The sequence below is a fragment of the Paroedura picta genome, chromosome 2 (genome assembly GCF_049243985.1).
Source record: "Paroedura picta isolate Pp20150507F chromosome 2, Ppicta_v3.0, whole genome shotgun sequence".
NCBI classification, from domain to species: Eukaryota; Metazoa; Chordata; class Lepidosauria; order Squamata; family Gekkonidae; genus Paroedura; species Paroedura picta.
In genome coordinates this window covers 102,097,847-102,111,519 of record NC_135370.1, presented here as the reverse complement: position 1 = coordinate 102,111,519, position 13,673 = coordinate 102,097,847, and the positions used below count along the sequence as shown (strand labels likewise).

Sequence of the window (13,673 nt, the reverse complement as noted above, 5' to 3'; positions counted from 1 at the left end):
TCTTGTTTCCCCTCCAGTAAGTCCAACAACAAATCCTTTGAACTACAAAACAAACAATAGTTCACAAAATATATTAAGTGAGTTCTGACTCCTGAAAGCCTATACTGAATTTAGTGAGATGTTACTAGACTCCTGTTTTCTGTGGACTGCATTGCATTCAAAGCCTACTGGTCTCCCATGCTCAGAATGGATGGAAAGGAAGCAGAACACAATATACTTGGATTTATACATGGTAAGTTATTGTTAGACCTAGGCTTCAATTCAAAAAGGCTAGCTAAGATCCTCTTGATTTATATGCTGTGACTTTTCCCTGCTGTTTTCCATCAACTTTAATTGTGAAAAATGTTGCCACATTTGCCCTCTAGATATTATTTTAGAGATCAAGTGGGTCTTAAAGCAACCAGATGCATATACTTCTACACATATCTCTACAGTTAGCTCACCAAGGTCTGCTCTGCAATATTTTTAATAGACTTACGGATTCTGTGGGAAAATAAGTTTCATAAAAAGTCTTTGCGATTGCATTCCATTCATCAGTTGGATTTCTCTTGAGGCCTGGATTGATACTTCCAGTATTCAAAGTGTCAGCAGTTCTGTTCATGCTTGTAGAAGCTGATTGACAAGGAGGAAATGGTAACAACTGCAGCTTATTCTCTAGTAACAAAATGCTTGGTATCTGTCTGAGCTACAGTAATTCAACATTTGTATTAAACCAGAAAATATTGATTAATCTACAACATAAACAGGAATATCAAACTATTTGTTTCAAAAATTATTTTATACAAATGTGTGCGATTATATATGTAATAATATGTAATTTGCTTTTTGAAATTTTTGCAGCATATCTTGCCGTTGGTACACAGGAATCTCCATACAGTCCTAAATATTCCCTGCAGACTGATCATGCATTTAGTTATGAAGCTGTCTGCTCCCCTGTCTTCAAGAAGAAAGTGGACGATCCCAGTAACACAAAGGAAAAAAAGAATCTGTCCAATGGCTTAATAAAATAATATTAGAAATATAAGAGTCTTATCTCTTTATTATGATTTCCACCTCGATTCAGCCAAAACAATGTCTAGATGATTGTTCCATTTTCAATTCAATATCTTTCGTGAGTGGAAGAAATGAGTCCTCCACAAAGTAGTATTAATAAATTCAAAGCGATCTCAATGTATTCTAACGTCTTGCTTACCTTTCTTGAAGTATAATTAGGGCGAAAAATGCCCACCTCCTGGTGACCCCTATATTCTCACCTGTCCCTGTTTCTTTCACTACTTCCTTTCAACCAACCAACTTTTTAATTTGCCCCCATCTTCAGTTACATTTATTATTTGTTTACTAGGGACAAAGCCCATTGCATTCAGGAATACAATGGGTGCTTGATGGGGGGGGGGGTGGAAGAACTCTGTGGATGGCCTCTCCCTCCCCTCAGGATCTGGTGTGGTCAGGGGTGGGGGTGGAAGGCGATTGGCTGGCCACTGGACAGACAGGCAAACTGGAGGAGGAGGCACTCAGGGATCTGCAACCTCTGAGCCTAAAGGGAAGTGGAAGGAAGAAGGGGTAGTTGAGTGGGAGGGTTGAAGGAGATTGGATGACTGCTGGACAAATAGGCAAACCAGTTGGAGGAGGAGGTACTCAGGCGGGACAGCCGCCCTGAGTGGGTGTTAAGTGCTGTGTGGCATTTAAGCCATGAAACCACCTCCTCCAAACCCTTACCAGAAATATTAAGTGGAACAGATGGAGGTGGCAGGGCCCTTTCCAGGCCTGTTTTAGCTCTTGGAACCAGACCTGGCTAGAGTTCTAGGCTTGGAAATTCCTGGATATTTTGTGTTGGAGTCTGAGGACAGCAGGGTTTGATGAGCAGAGAGGTCAAAGCCCTCAAAAACAGCAATTTTCTCTACAAAATAGATCTCTGTTCAGTTGTAATTCTGGGGGATTTCCAGGTGACTTGATACCGTCTGACTAGGCCTGGCTGCTTACTACTGTTCAACAGTAGCCACCTTATGAAACCATTGTTAGAGCTGTTGGGACTTAGGAAATCAGCTGGGGGCTCTGGCTGTCGAACTGAGAAATGTACCAAGCCAGACCACTTAGCTTCTCCTTGCTGGCATAGCCCAAATGAAAAGGGGCTACTCCATCGAGTAGGAAAAGGAACTGTGCCTAGCTACCTGGCTTCCTGGCTACCTCCTGCAATATTTTTATTTTATTTATTTATTTATTTATTTATTACATTAATGATGTATACCTCCTGGGCATGAATTTTAAAAAAATTAAATGCCAACCAATACTGGAGGGGGGGAGCACTAAAGATTCAGCAAAATGGCTACCTGACAGTAAATCCAGGAAAAGAATTTCTACTTTTAATTCAGAAAATACACTCAGATCAATAAGGAGAGACCTGCCCTCTGCACAAAGTGGGCAGTGGAGGAGTGGCCTCCCAGGGGCGGGAAAAGGGTAGAGAAAATCTGATGGAATCATTATGCTTTTGAATTACCATTGCCTTGCAAGCAAAGCAAGGGGAAAACCCACTGCAAAGCACTCAAAAATGTGATGAAACTGAATGGATTGCCAGCTAAGTACTGGAGGAAGAAAGATTCACGCAGAATGAAAAAGAAAACCCGATGCTCACAGTGAAAGTGGAGTGAAATGCAGAAAGAAAAAGAAAGTCCAATGAGAATGGACAATGAAAGTGAAGGAACATACTAGTACATAAAAGGCCAGGGGCCTCCAAAGATGACCATAGTGGTTAGACAGGTTCATAGGGGAATAGGCTATCTTTCAGGGATATTGGTCTCAAACCATATAGTGCTTGGAAGATCAAGAACAGCACCTTGAACTGTGACCAGAAAGAACAGGAGCTAGTGTAGATAAAGTGATATAGTCCCTAGGACTCACTCCAAGTGTCACTCCAAGTATCCTTAAAGAGGGAAAAGGGGGGCTATGGCCCTGATCCATGGGGAGGAAGGCATTGTGCGGGGCTCCTGGAAGCATGGGGCTCCTAGGATATGCTACAAGGATAAAACACCCCTGGGTAGAGAGAATATGTTGGAAGGCAGATGATGACAGTAACCTTAGGGAGAGCCCACAACCCAGCATTCTCATCCATCATAGAGCCAAGTACATCTTTACAGTCATCTGCACTTAATATATTGTAGTAACTTATAGGACTCTTACATAACATTGAATAAGATATGTCTCATCTGCCATCACCTGTAGTTTACAGTGCATCCCTGTATAAATTTACTCCAGTCTAAGCAATCACTTAAAATAAATCAGTGGGAGTAACTGGAGCAGGGGTAGTCAAACTGCGGCCCTCCAGATGTCCATGGACTACAATTCCCAGGAGCCCCCTGCCAGCATTTGCTGGCAGGGGCTTCTGGGAATTGTAGTCCATGGACATCTGGAGGGCCGCAGTTTGACTACCCCTGAACTGGAGTAACTGCAAAGAATTGAATTGTTAATGAATTTATTTATTTCATTTATATCCTTTCACTGCACTGCTGACTGAAAGCGGTTTACATCATTCACCTCTCCTGCATTTTATCCCCACAAAAGCTCTTTAAGGTAGGTTAGGCTGAGACTGTGATTAGCCAACAAGTATTGCTGGCAGACAAGGGATTTGACTACTACATCCTAGTAAAGCACTAACCGCTATACCATGCTGATCACTGAGAGTTGTGATAAGTGAATTGAATTGTGGCATCTGTGACTGGCAATTATTCTCATGATACATGTGCTTTAGATAAAATAAGAACACATGCATTTGTCACATTTTATATCACACATTACTAAATATATACAAATTCCAACACAGAAACACTACTGTGCAGGAAATTGTCTGGTGTTAAATGGTAAATTTGTCTATGAGTATGGATCCTAGCAGTTGTTGCTAAATTGTTGAACACCAGCCACCTGAAACATTATGGTCAGTGTTTTGAAACAGCTATTAAAATGTAAATAATTTCTCACATGTTTCTTTTTTCAGCATCTTTTCATGTTCATATTCTAACCAATTTTTCTTGAATTAGTATTTTTTTTATTTCCTGAGTACATAATAGTTCTTTCAAAAAGGCATTTTGAATGTTGAAGCAGACTCAATTTGACTTACCTTGACATCCTCTTGATAGATCTAAGCATGCTGAAGTTTTTACAGTTTTATGTTTACTCTGCAGATCAAAGCATGACTTTCCATTTCCATTTAATAAATTGCCAGATGTCTTTATGGATGAAGAACACAATTCCCCTGTGTTTTCTTCCTCAGTCATTTCCCCTGTAACTGTACTGCATAATGACTCTTCCTTGTCTTTTAATGCTGCAGTTTCTTTACCACAAACAAAAAGAAAATGTTCAGTAGTAGATCTGGAAGCATGGGATTCTTTTTCTTCATTTCTGGTATTTTTTTCCATTTTCAGATCTACAACCTGAGATTCATTTTCAGAGCTGAGACACAAAACTTCAGTTGTATTCTGAGTTGCGTTCGTACTCATTTCTGGCAGTCTTGAACTGTCTTCTTCTAACTGTTTGTTTGGCATTTCACTTACATCAATGGGTTTGAATATTTCTTCAGCATTCACATTTAAGCTCCCTTCTAGAGGTGAATTATGGGTGTTCTCATCATTGGCAACATGCATATTCAAATCTATGCTTTTGCAAACAGAAGCATGCAAATATGGAATGTTCCCTGGTGAGTTGCAAGTACTGCTTAGCTCACAACATTTTTTATTTTTGCATGGATCATTAATATGTATTTCTTCATTGTATGTATTACTCTGTTTATATAGATGGATGTTAGAGGTTATGCAGTCAATGCTTTGAACTGGTGACATTTTTTCTGGTTTACTAATATCACTAGATTGCTTTAAACCATCACTGTAGAAGACAGGGTGATTATGCTCTATTGTCTGTGACAGGATAACAGAGTTAACTTTATTCTTAGAGTGGTTATTTGTAGTTTTCTCACTAGCAGTGCCGTCCTGTATTTTGGACTCTTTAGCAAGTTGTTCAACTGTGAAGGAACTGTGGGGTGCTTTGTTGATATTTTCATTTGTCTTGGAAATGAATGTTTCTGGAAGCATCTTGGGGTCTTTGATTGATGCGATGGAGTGACAACAGCTTGGAGACTTAATTTCTACTTTTGCAAGTATTTCATTAGACAAAAAATTGTCTTCTCTTTCATTAGCAGCTGCTTTTTCACAATCAGCAACACAGGAACCAGAGATCAGTCCTGGAATAATTGAACTGGGCATGCAGAGCAGTTTACTTTCAGAAGCCTCCCTTTGGTTTTGTTTGCAAAGACAATCTATATCATCTCCATTCACACACTTTTCAAGATAATTTAAATCTGTCGGGGTAAGAAGATAGGATTAATGAGGCATTTATAAAATAACTAGCTTCAAAGCCCATTTCTAAGAATGGGCCTTGAAAGGGTCCCTTCCCCTGGCCCCATGCCAGGCACCTTAAGGTGGCTTTGGGCTGCAGCTCACAGCCGGATCAAGTGGGGCACGCGGGGGCTGGCCAGCTCATTAGCAGACCCGGGACAGACCTCCTTAGCATGCAGTCAGCAGGTCGCGAGGCCCTCATTAGCAGGCCCTGCTTAGCAGGCCAAGAGGCCCTCGTTAGCAGGCCCTCCACCACAACAATTTGCCCAGGGCCCTCGCCCCTTACCTGCTGCTGGCTCCAGGCACTGAGGTGCTTCCGAGAGCAAAGAGGCTAGAGTCCAGGGACAGAGGGCAGGAGCTGCAGGGGCAGGGCCAATCAGGGTGCAGCCAGCTTTGCTTGCTGGCTGCACCCCGATCTGCCCTATTCCAGCTTGGACAGCTGGACACGTTCCACCCACCCAGGCTGTTTCACAAATATATAGAGGAACCATGGATAAGGATTATGAAATGTAATCCACAGAAGTGATGCATTTTAATCATAGTCATTTACATAAAATTCTGAATGTAAAAATATCCTTAGGTATCATATAATCACAAGCAGGAACCTGCAAGTACTTCTATGGGAATCTCATTTCTCCCTTCCAACTATTTCCATTGCATTCCAACTATTTCCTTTATCTTTCCTGAATAGGACATGTAGAGAACCTACAAGGACTTGCTGGGGCATATCATTTCTCTCTCCTACACTATTACCCGTTTTCGTTCCCAGGGACCCCCGTTTTTTTTTCCTTTTTCTGTTTCCTCTTCTACCCTCCCACCCACCAATCTTTTACCTGCCCCCTATCTTCAGCTGTATTTTTATTTCATTTAACCTCTTCATTTATATTACTAAAGCAGCTTACATCATTCTTTTCTATTTTATCCACACAATAACTCTATGAGGTAAGTTAGGAGGAGAGTGTGTGACCGGTACAAGTTCACCTAGTGGGTTTCCACATCAGATTGGCAATTTGAACTTGCATATCTTAGATCCTAGTCTAAAACTTAAACCAGTACACACTGGCTTTAGTAAGCAGATGGCTTGGGTGGTTCATGGAAGTTCAAAGCACTTTTTTAAAAGAGCCATGAGGAAAAAAGAAAGCTTTGGACAGGCAAAAAAAATATTTGATGAGGAGATAATGGCTATTGGTTACTCCTCGGATCTCACTTATTGCGTTCTATTATTTTTTTAAATTTTACTTCAGACTGAGGTCTAGAAACTGAAGCCCACTGGATGGAGTCCTCTCACTACAGCAGCAGAAAGAGAACTGAAGGAGAGTGCTATTCCCCTCCATCATGTGACTTTTGGGCAGGAAAAGTCACTCTTCTTTGCAAGGGGAGGGGGTAGCACTCCTGGGTGTATAAAATGGAAAGATTTAGCTTGCTAGCTCCTGTCTTTAGCATGCCTGTGGCACTGCAGTCCCCATGTGGGACTGCACAGAAAGCACAAAGATGAAATACACTGGACAGGAATGTAGCATAGAATTGAAGGGAAAAACTAGTGCATAATCTGCCCAAGATTTAGCTTGCTAGCTCCTCTCTTTAGCAGGCCTGTGGCACTGCTGTCCCCATGTGGGATTGCACAGAAACCACAAAGATGAAAGGATAAATAAACTGGACAGGAATGTAGCATAAAATTGAAGGGAAAAACTAGTGCATAATCAGCCCAGGGAATTCCTGGGACAATGTGCCCTTTTAATGGGGCGGTACACTCATTCTACTACAAATCACATTTACAGATCCAATCTATAGATTTATATCCACAGATTTAGCCAGGTTTTAAATTAGTTATGTTGATAATTTTATCATACGTATACAATATTTATAATATTTGTATGAAATATTCATAACTTATTCATCTATCTTTTTGACCATGTTGGATTTCCAGTTTGGTGCTAAGTTTAGGAGCAGTAGCTTCTAATCTGGCAAGCCAAGTTTGCAGCCAGCTGGGTGACCTTCAGCTCGTCACAGCCCAGATAGTGCTGTTCTCACAGAGCAGTAATATCAGGGTTCTCTCAGCCCCACCTTCCTCTCAGGGTGCCTATTGTGGGGAGAGGAAGGGAAGGTGATTGTAAGCCACTTAGAAACTCCTCCTGGTAGAGAAAAGCAGGTATAAAAATGAACTCTTCTTCCTATGAGTTGAGTATTCCTATCCTCTATCTTGAAATAACAAAGAGAATCACAGCATGAAGCAAAGCTGGACATAAAAAGGAGACATTGTAGGCCTTTATCTTTCTGTGACTTTTCTTGTCCTACCAGGAAGCTGCCTATACCAATGAAGGAGCACTACCATAGGACAATCAAACACACAACCAGTTCTGACCCTTGATCAGCACTAACTCTATGCTAGCAGTTTGGAACACAGCAAAAAGGCAAATTTGTGAATATACAGATCGCTTTTCCAAGTGGCAGCACCAGGCCCACTTCTTATACCACAGTTCTAGTCCCAACTCTTCTCTTATTCCATACATTGGGAATGTGAATATGTATACCTTCAACACTGATTAAATTCATTTCCTCTGTATTGATCTCTGCATAATTTTGTTCCATGTGTATTTCATCAGAATCCAAAGAGCAAGTTACAGCATTTTTTGTTCTCATTTTTTCTAATTCCACATTTTTAGAAACTTCTTTTGTTGCCTGAGCATATTTGGGGTTTTTTTGGCTGTTATGCATTTCATTTTCTGTAGACACCTGTTCAACCTGGAGGAAAACAAAGAACAAATTATTATTATTTTTATTTATTTATTTATTTATTTATTTATTTATTTATTTATTTATTTATTTATTTATTTATTTATTTATTTATTTATTTATTTATTTATTTATTTATTTATAGGCCGCCCTTCTCCAAATAGGTCTCAGGGCGGTTTACAACATAAATAGTTAAAACACAATAAAATCCCCATAAAAACCCCAATTAACATCAACAACAAGTCACATATAACATATACGGCGGTGGTCACAATTCTGATCTTAGTTACCTGAGTTCCCCCCAAGTTCAGCCTGGTGGGGAGAATAATATTCAGAAGAGGGTGGCACCAATACAATAGATCTAACAATGATCTCAATGTTAGAGATCTCAAAATCTGTTGAGAACCAAATCAGTTTAATATATTGGTCTAGGACCTTCGTACCTACAGCACTACCTTCTTCCCTATACCCCTGAAAGGAGCCTCCACTCTAGCTCTCAAAACTGCGGCCTGGTGGAACAACCTCTTGGGTGAGATCAGAACCGTGTGGGACCTGAAAGAGTTATGCAAGGCGTGTAAGACGGAGTTGTTCGGCCAGGCCTATGGTTGAAGCCCATATAACACCAAAGGTACTGGCCTCCCTGCAGACATTCAGCTATTACTAAGAGGTAAATGAATAATATCAGTTGTCTTAAAATATCTGATTGGCACTATTATCCCCCCCCCCTCAGAAGACAGCGTCAGACTCCTAATGTGAGCACAACTGCCAGAAATATAAATGATGAAATATTAAACAGAATTTTAAATTGTAACAACTTAAAAATTTTTTTAACTATAACAAATGGTTTTAGTTGTGATTGTGCTTTTATTGTATATGTTATAAACTGCTTGGGTTCCAGAAAGGAATGGTGGTATAAAATCCTAATAAATAAATAACAATAGTGCTTAACCAAAATGGTGAAAGGGTGCATTTTATCATGAAAGAGTAGCCCTTTCCTTGCCAATTTGTCATTTATAAAAGTTTCAGATATTGTCAAATATTCATTGAGACTAACAATGTCACATGTAGACTGAATTAGAAGGACAAATGTATAAAATATGGCATTGTCCTTTTTACTTGTGCACAAAAGTGAATTGAAATCCATCTCTTCTTCAGAAAAGAGAAGTTGTCTCGTGATTTTCAGAAACCAGATGCATAATGGACATGTTTCCATTATTTAGAGCTGGCTTTCTCAACCAAAGTTTCTAGAAACCCTGGGGTTTCTTGGTGACCCTGGAAGAGTTTCCCAAATGGATGGGAGTTAATTAATTTTAAAATATATATTTTTAAAATTTTTAAAGCATTTACCAGGTGTTATGACCAAATATGGTCATGTTGACCCTCCCCCATGGCCAATGATGGGCCTGGAGGAGCTGGGAAGGGGAGGGGTCCCAGGTGGGTGCGTACATAGCTATGCTTCCCAACCATATTCTACATAATCATACCACTTCTGGGGTTTCTTGAAGCCTGAAGAATGTTTCAGGGGGTTCTAAATGGTAAAAAAGTTGAGAAAGGTTTATTTAGAGACTAGGTAAAAGGTAAAGGTAAAGGTATCCCCTGTGCAAGCACCGAGTCATGTCTGACCCTTGGGGTGACGCCCTCTAGCGTTTTCATGGCAGACTCAATACGGGGTGGTTTGCCAGTGCCTTCCCCAGTCATGACCGTTTACCCCCCAGCAAGCTGGGTACTCATTTTACCGACCTCGGAAGGATGGAAGGCTGAGTCAACCTTGAGCCGGCTGCTGGGATTGAACTCCCAGCCTTATGGGCAAAGCTTTCAGACGGCTGCCTTACCACTCTGCGCCACAAGAGGTAGAAATAGTATAAAGGCAATGTCTTGTAAAGTCCTAGACAAAAGCTACCCAAATTAAATCACAGGTTGTGAGACCTTACTTTGAAACTCAATTGCTGTTGCTGGGGCAAGATATTGGGAATATTAACCATATTTCTGTTAAAGTAATTAAGCATAGGTGTTAGATCAGTAACCTTTTAAATTGATTTTGTGTATGTCCATCTGAAATTTTAAGTATAAGCACCTCAACAACCCTTCAAGAAGCAAGGAGCCCTGAAAGAGCCCACTGCTACTTCATTTGCCATTATCTTAGTGAGGTCTTTCAAATGTAGTTCCTAGTTTAAAGTAGTAACCCGTAGGTATGGAATTTTATCACCCTTTACACAATGGGGTGTTCATAAGCATTGAAGCAATTATATCTGATTTCTGGTGCACAATTTAGATTTTAGCATCTATTTCTTAAGCAGTCTGAAGTTTTTTGAAAAGCAAATCTCACTCTTCTTACCTCATACTATGTAATATTTTCTTGGTCTTTTAAAATTATTGTGAATGTTTTGCTTAATATTTCCAAATATCAATACTCTAATATTTAAATAAACTTACCTCATTTTTCCAAGTTACTTGAGCTTTCTCATATTCATGCTGAAGATTAAAGAACTTTTCTTCATTTTCTTTTGCCTTCTCCCTTTGCAGCTCATTATCTCTTTCAAGGGTCTGCAATAAAATTAATTATCCAAAAAATAATCAATACCACATTAATGAATTTTGATGTGTTTTATGTTGCTTGGACCTTTTCCTCTAACATGCTGAAAGTGCCATACAGATCAGTGATAATGTGCTATCTCAACAATAATTTTCATAAATTAACAGAAAGGTGCTTATAGTTTAGCTAACAGGAAACAGGGGGAGGTTATGAAAAAGAAATGGCTATAAAAGGGTATAAAATACTTGCCATTATTCAGTTTCACTGCATAAGTTTTAATGCGCTGAAAAAGTAATATAAAGTGCAGAGCTAAGAAATGTGAAATGTAGCACATTCTAAACCCTTTGTTTGTGAAGATAAATACTACAGTACAATGCAGAAAGTATATTTATTTTACCCATCAAACTGGAATGTGTTTTATTATAAGTTGAATGTAATTTTAATTTGAGAACTCTGAAAAGTAAAAAAGGATTCCAGTTTCAAGATAGAAATTGTCATTTGATTTCTTTTTTAATTGTCATTTGATTTGAAATTGTTTCAATGAAATGAAATAAAATCACATTCACATAATATTCACATGCTATTGCTACTACAAACAGCGTACTAAGCAGCATTCTAAGAATGTTAAAACTGTTATACTTGTCTTACCATCATTGGGCTAACTCATTATCAGCTTTGCTGTCATACTAATAAATTAAAGTAAGCTTCAGTAAATCACCAGTAAAAGTTCTCATATATCTCTCAGGTACTACAGAATTTCTTTTCCTAGACCTTTTCCACACCTCGGTGTTGCCAGAGTTTCCCAGCAAGTTGAATCTCCAGCTGATGCTCAGACTTGGTGGTACACCTTTCACACAAGAGCATTTATTGGGGGAGGGGTTTGAATCTGGATCTGACCCTCCCTATGTGTTCAGGACCAAAATAGGTATGACAGCTTCCTTGTGACAGCCAAGAGGACACGACCGCCATTTTAAAATCACTTTAAAATGTGGCACACCCCAATTCTGAACTGAACTCAATTCTGACTGAGTTCACAGCACAGTAGGCTCAAGCACTCTTCCCATGCCTTATCAAGTGCCAAAGCAGCTACACATACAAACAAACCCACAACCATTTTGGCAATACAATCCTATAGGGGAGGCAGTACAGTCAAGTCACAGCTGACTTATGGCAACTCTGTGGGTTTTCAAGGCAAGAAACATTTTGAGGTGGTTTGCTACTGCCTCTGCATCACAATGGAGTGGTGGTAGTGAATGTCATTGGCACCCTCTGTGAATTATTTTGCCCCTCTGGAGTTAGTATCGCAGGTCTTTAGGTCCGGGAACAGTTTTTTCTTTTTTTGCGCCACTATATCTTATTTTATAGGGTTGTTGTTTTATCATTACTTTATATTGTGTTTAGGGTTTATAAATAAACAAACAAACAAACAAACAAATAAACCCTGGTACTCCTTGGTGGTTTCTTATCCAAATACTAGCCAGGGCCAACTATGCTTAGATTCCGAGATGGGGCTAGCCTGGGTTATCCAAATCAGGGTGTAACCCTAGTACCAGAATAGAAAAGATTTACTGAATAATTCTATTTTGCATAGATTATGTATATCCAGGGGAATGGGAACTTTCCTGATCTTCTGGGGCAGGCCAAAATATAAGGTGAGAGAGCCACAACGCAGAAAGTACATGAACAGGTAGCTGTTGATTTTGGCTTTTTGCAGACTGGAAAACACAAAAGCCCCTGCTGACATGAACCTAGTCTCCATGTTACTTTAGGGGGGTCTAGATTGCCATGTCAGCTGTAAGCTGCTATCTTACAAACTAGGCTGACTTGGGAGAAAGTGTTTTTATGCAGCTATATTAATTTGCTTTTCCAGTAATAAAGTTGGATCCAGTATAACCATAAGAGCCTCTTGTGGTGCAGAGTGGTAAGGCAGCCGTCTGAAAGCTTTGCCCATGAGGCTGGGAGTTCAATCCCAGCAGCCGGCTCAAGGTTGACTCAGCCTTCCATCCTTCCGAGGTCGGTAAAATGAGTACCCAGCTTGCTGGGGGGTAAACGGTAATGACTGGGGAAGGCACTGGCAAACCACCCCGTATTGAGTCTGCCATGAAAACGCTAGAGGGCGTCACCCCAAGGGTCAGACATGACTCGGTGCTTGCACAGGGGATACCTTTACCTTTATAACCATATGACTTTTAACTGAGTCAGCCTCATCTGAACTCCATCAAAAGTGGGGAGAACAATTTCATTCAATATTTCCACCTTTGCAGCTAGCATTAACTCTGTCTTTTCAGAGTTTGGTTTCAAGTTTTTACTTTTAGCCGTTTAACCATAACAGCCAGGCAGTGATTCATGACCTCTACTACACACCAGGAGATTTAGATGAGAATATTATAGAGCTGAGTATCATCAGCATATTGCTAACAATCAACCCCATACCAACAAATGACTAGAGGCAAAGCCTGTTGCACCAAGGGATACAACAGGTGGTAGCACAAACACCAGCACTGTGATCCTCATGAGTTCTGCACACCCCCTGCTCCCTCCTTGATCTTGAGATACAGTGTGGTGAAGTGGTTAAAGATAGCAGACTCTAATCTCAAGAGATGGGTTTGATTCCTGACTCCACTTCCCTATGCACCCAGCTGGAGATGCCAATCTCCAGGTGGGGGCCTAAAGATCTTCAGGAATAACAATTGATCTGGAAGGAAGGAAGGAAGGAGGGAGGGAAGGAAGGAAGGAAGGAAGGAAGGAAGGAAGGAAGGGAAAAGTAGGATGAAGGAAAGAAATGGGGAAGGCAGAAGAGGAGAGGAAGGAGAAAGGAAGGAAAAGGGGGAGAAAGGAAGGATAAAAGAATGAATGAAAGGAAAAAGAGTGAGAAAGAGAGGAAGGGGAGGGGAGTGGAATGAAGGAAGGACGGAGAAAAGAAAAGGGAACCAAGAAAAAAGGGAGAAAGGTGGAAAGGAAAGCGAACAGAGGAAAGGAAAGAAAGGGGAAATGTATGAAGGAAGGAGAAAGGAGGAAGGGAGAAATAA

General features: G+C 40.3%; 2 protein-coding genes across 7 annotated transcripts in view; one reads left to right on the top strand and one right to left on the bottom strand.

Moving 5' to 3' along the window:
• EIF3M (eukaryotic translation initiation factor 3 subunit M) overlaps positions 1-1,024 on the top strand; it is a 29,483-nt gene extending 28,459 nt beyond the window's left edge. Inside the window, exon 9 of the mRNA XM_077321946.1 lies at positions 841-1,024. Within this exon, the coding sequence (XP_077178061.1) occupies positions 841-1,010 (170 nt within the window). The 3' untranslated portion in view covers positions 1,011-1,024. The remainder of the gene's footprint in view (positions 1-840) is intronic.
• CCDC73 (coiled-coil domain containing 73) overlaps positions 1-13,673 on the bottom strand; it is a 99,717-nt gene that overhangs the window by 7,902 nt on the left and 78,142 nt on the right. For all 6 annotated transcript variants that reach the window (XM_077321939.1, XM_077321942.1, XM_077321938.1 and 3 more), the window contains 4 exons: positions 10,545-10,655; positions 7,910-8,120; positions 4,109-5,341; positions 479-612 (listed from right to left, as the gene is read on the bottom strand). In XM_077321939.1, the coding sequence (XP_077178054.1) occupies positions 479-612; positions 4,109-5,341; positions 7,910-8,120; positions 10,545-10,655 (1,689 nt within the window). The remainder of the gene's footprint in view (positions 1-478; positions 613-4,108; positions 5,342-7,909; positions 8,121-10,544; positions 10,656-13,673) is intronic.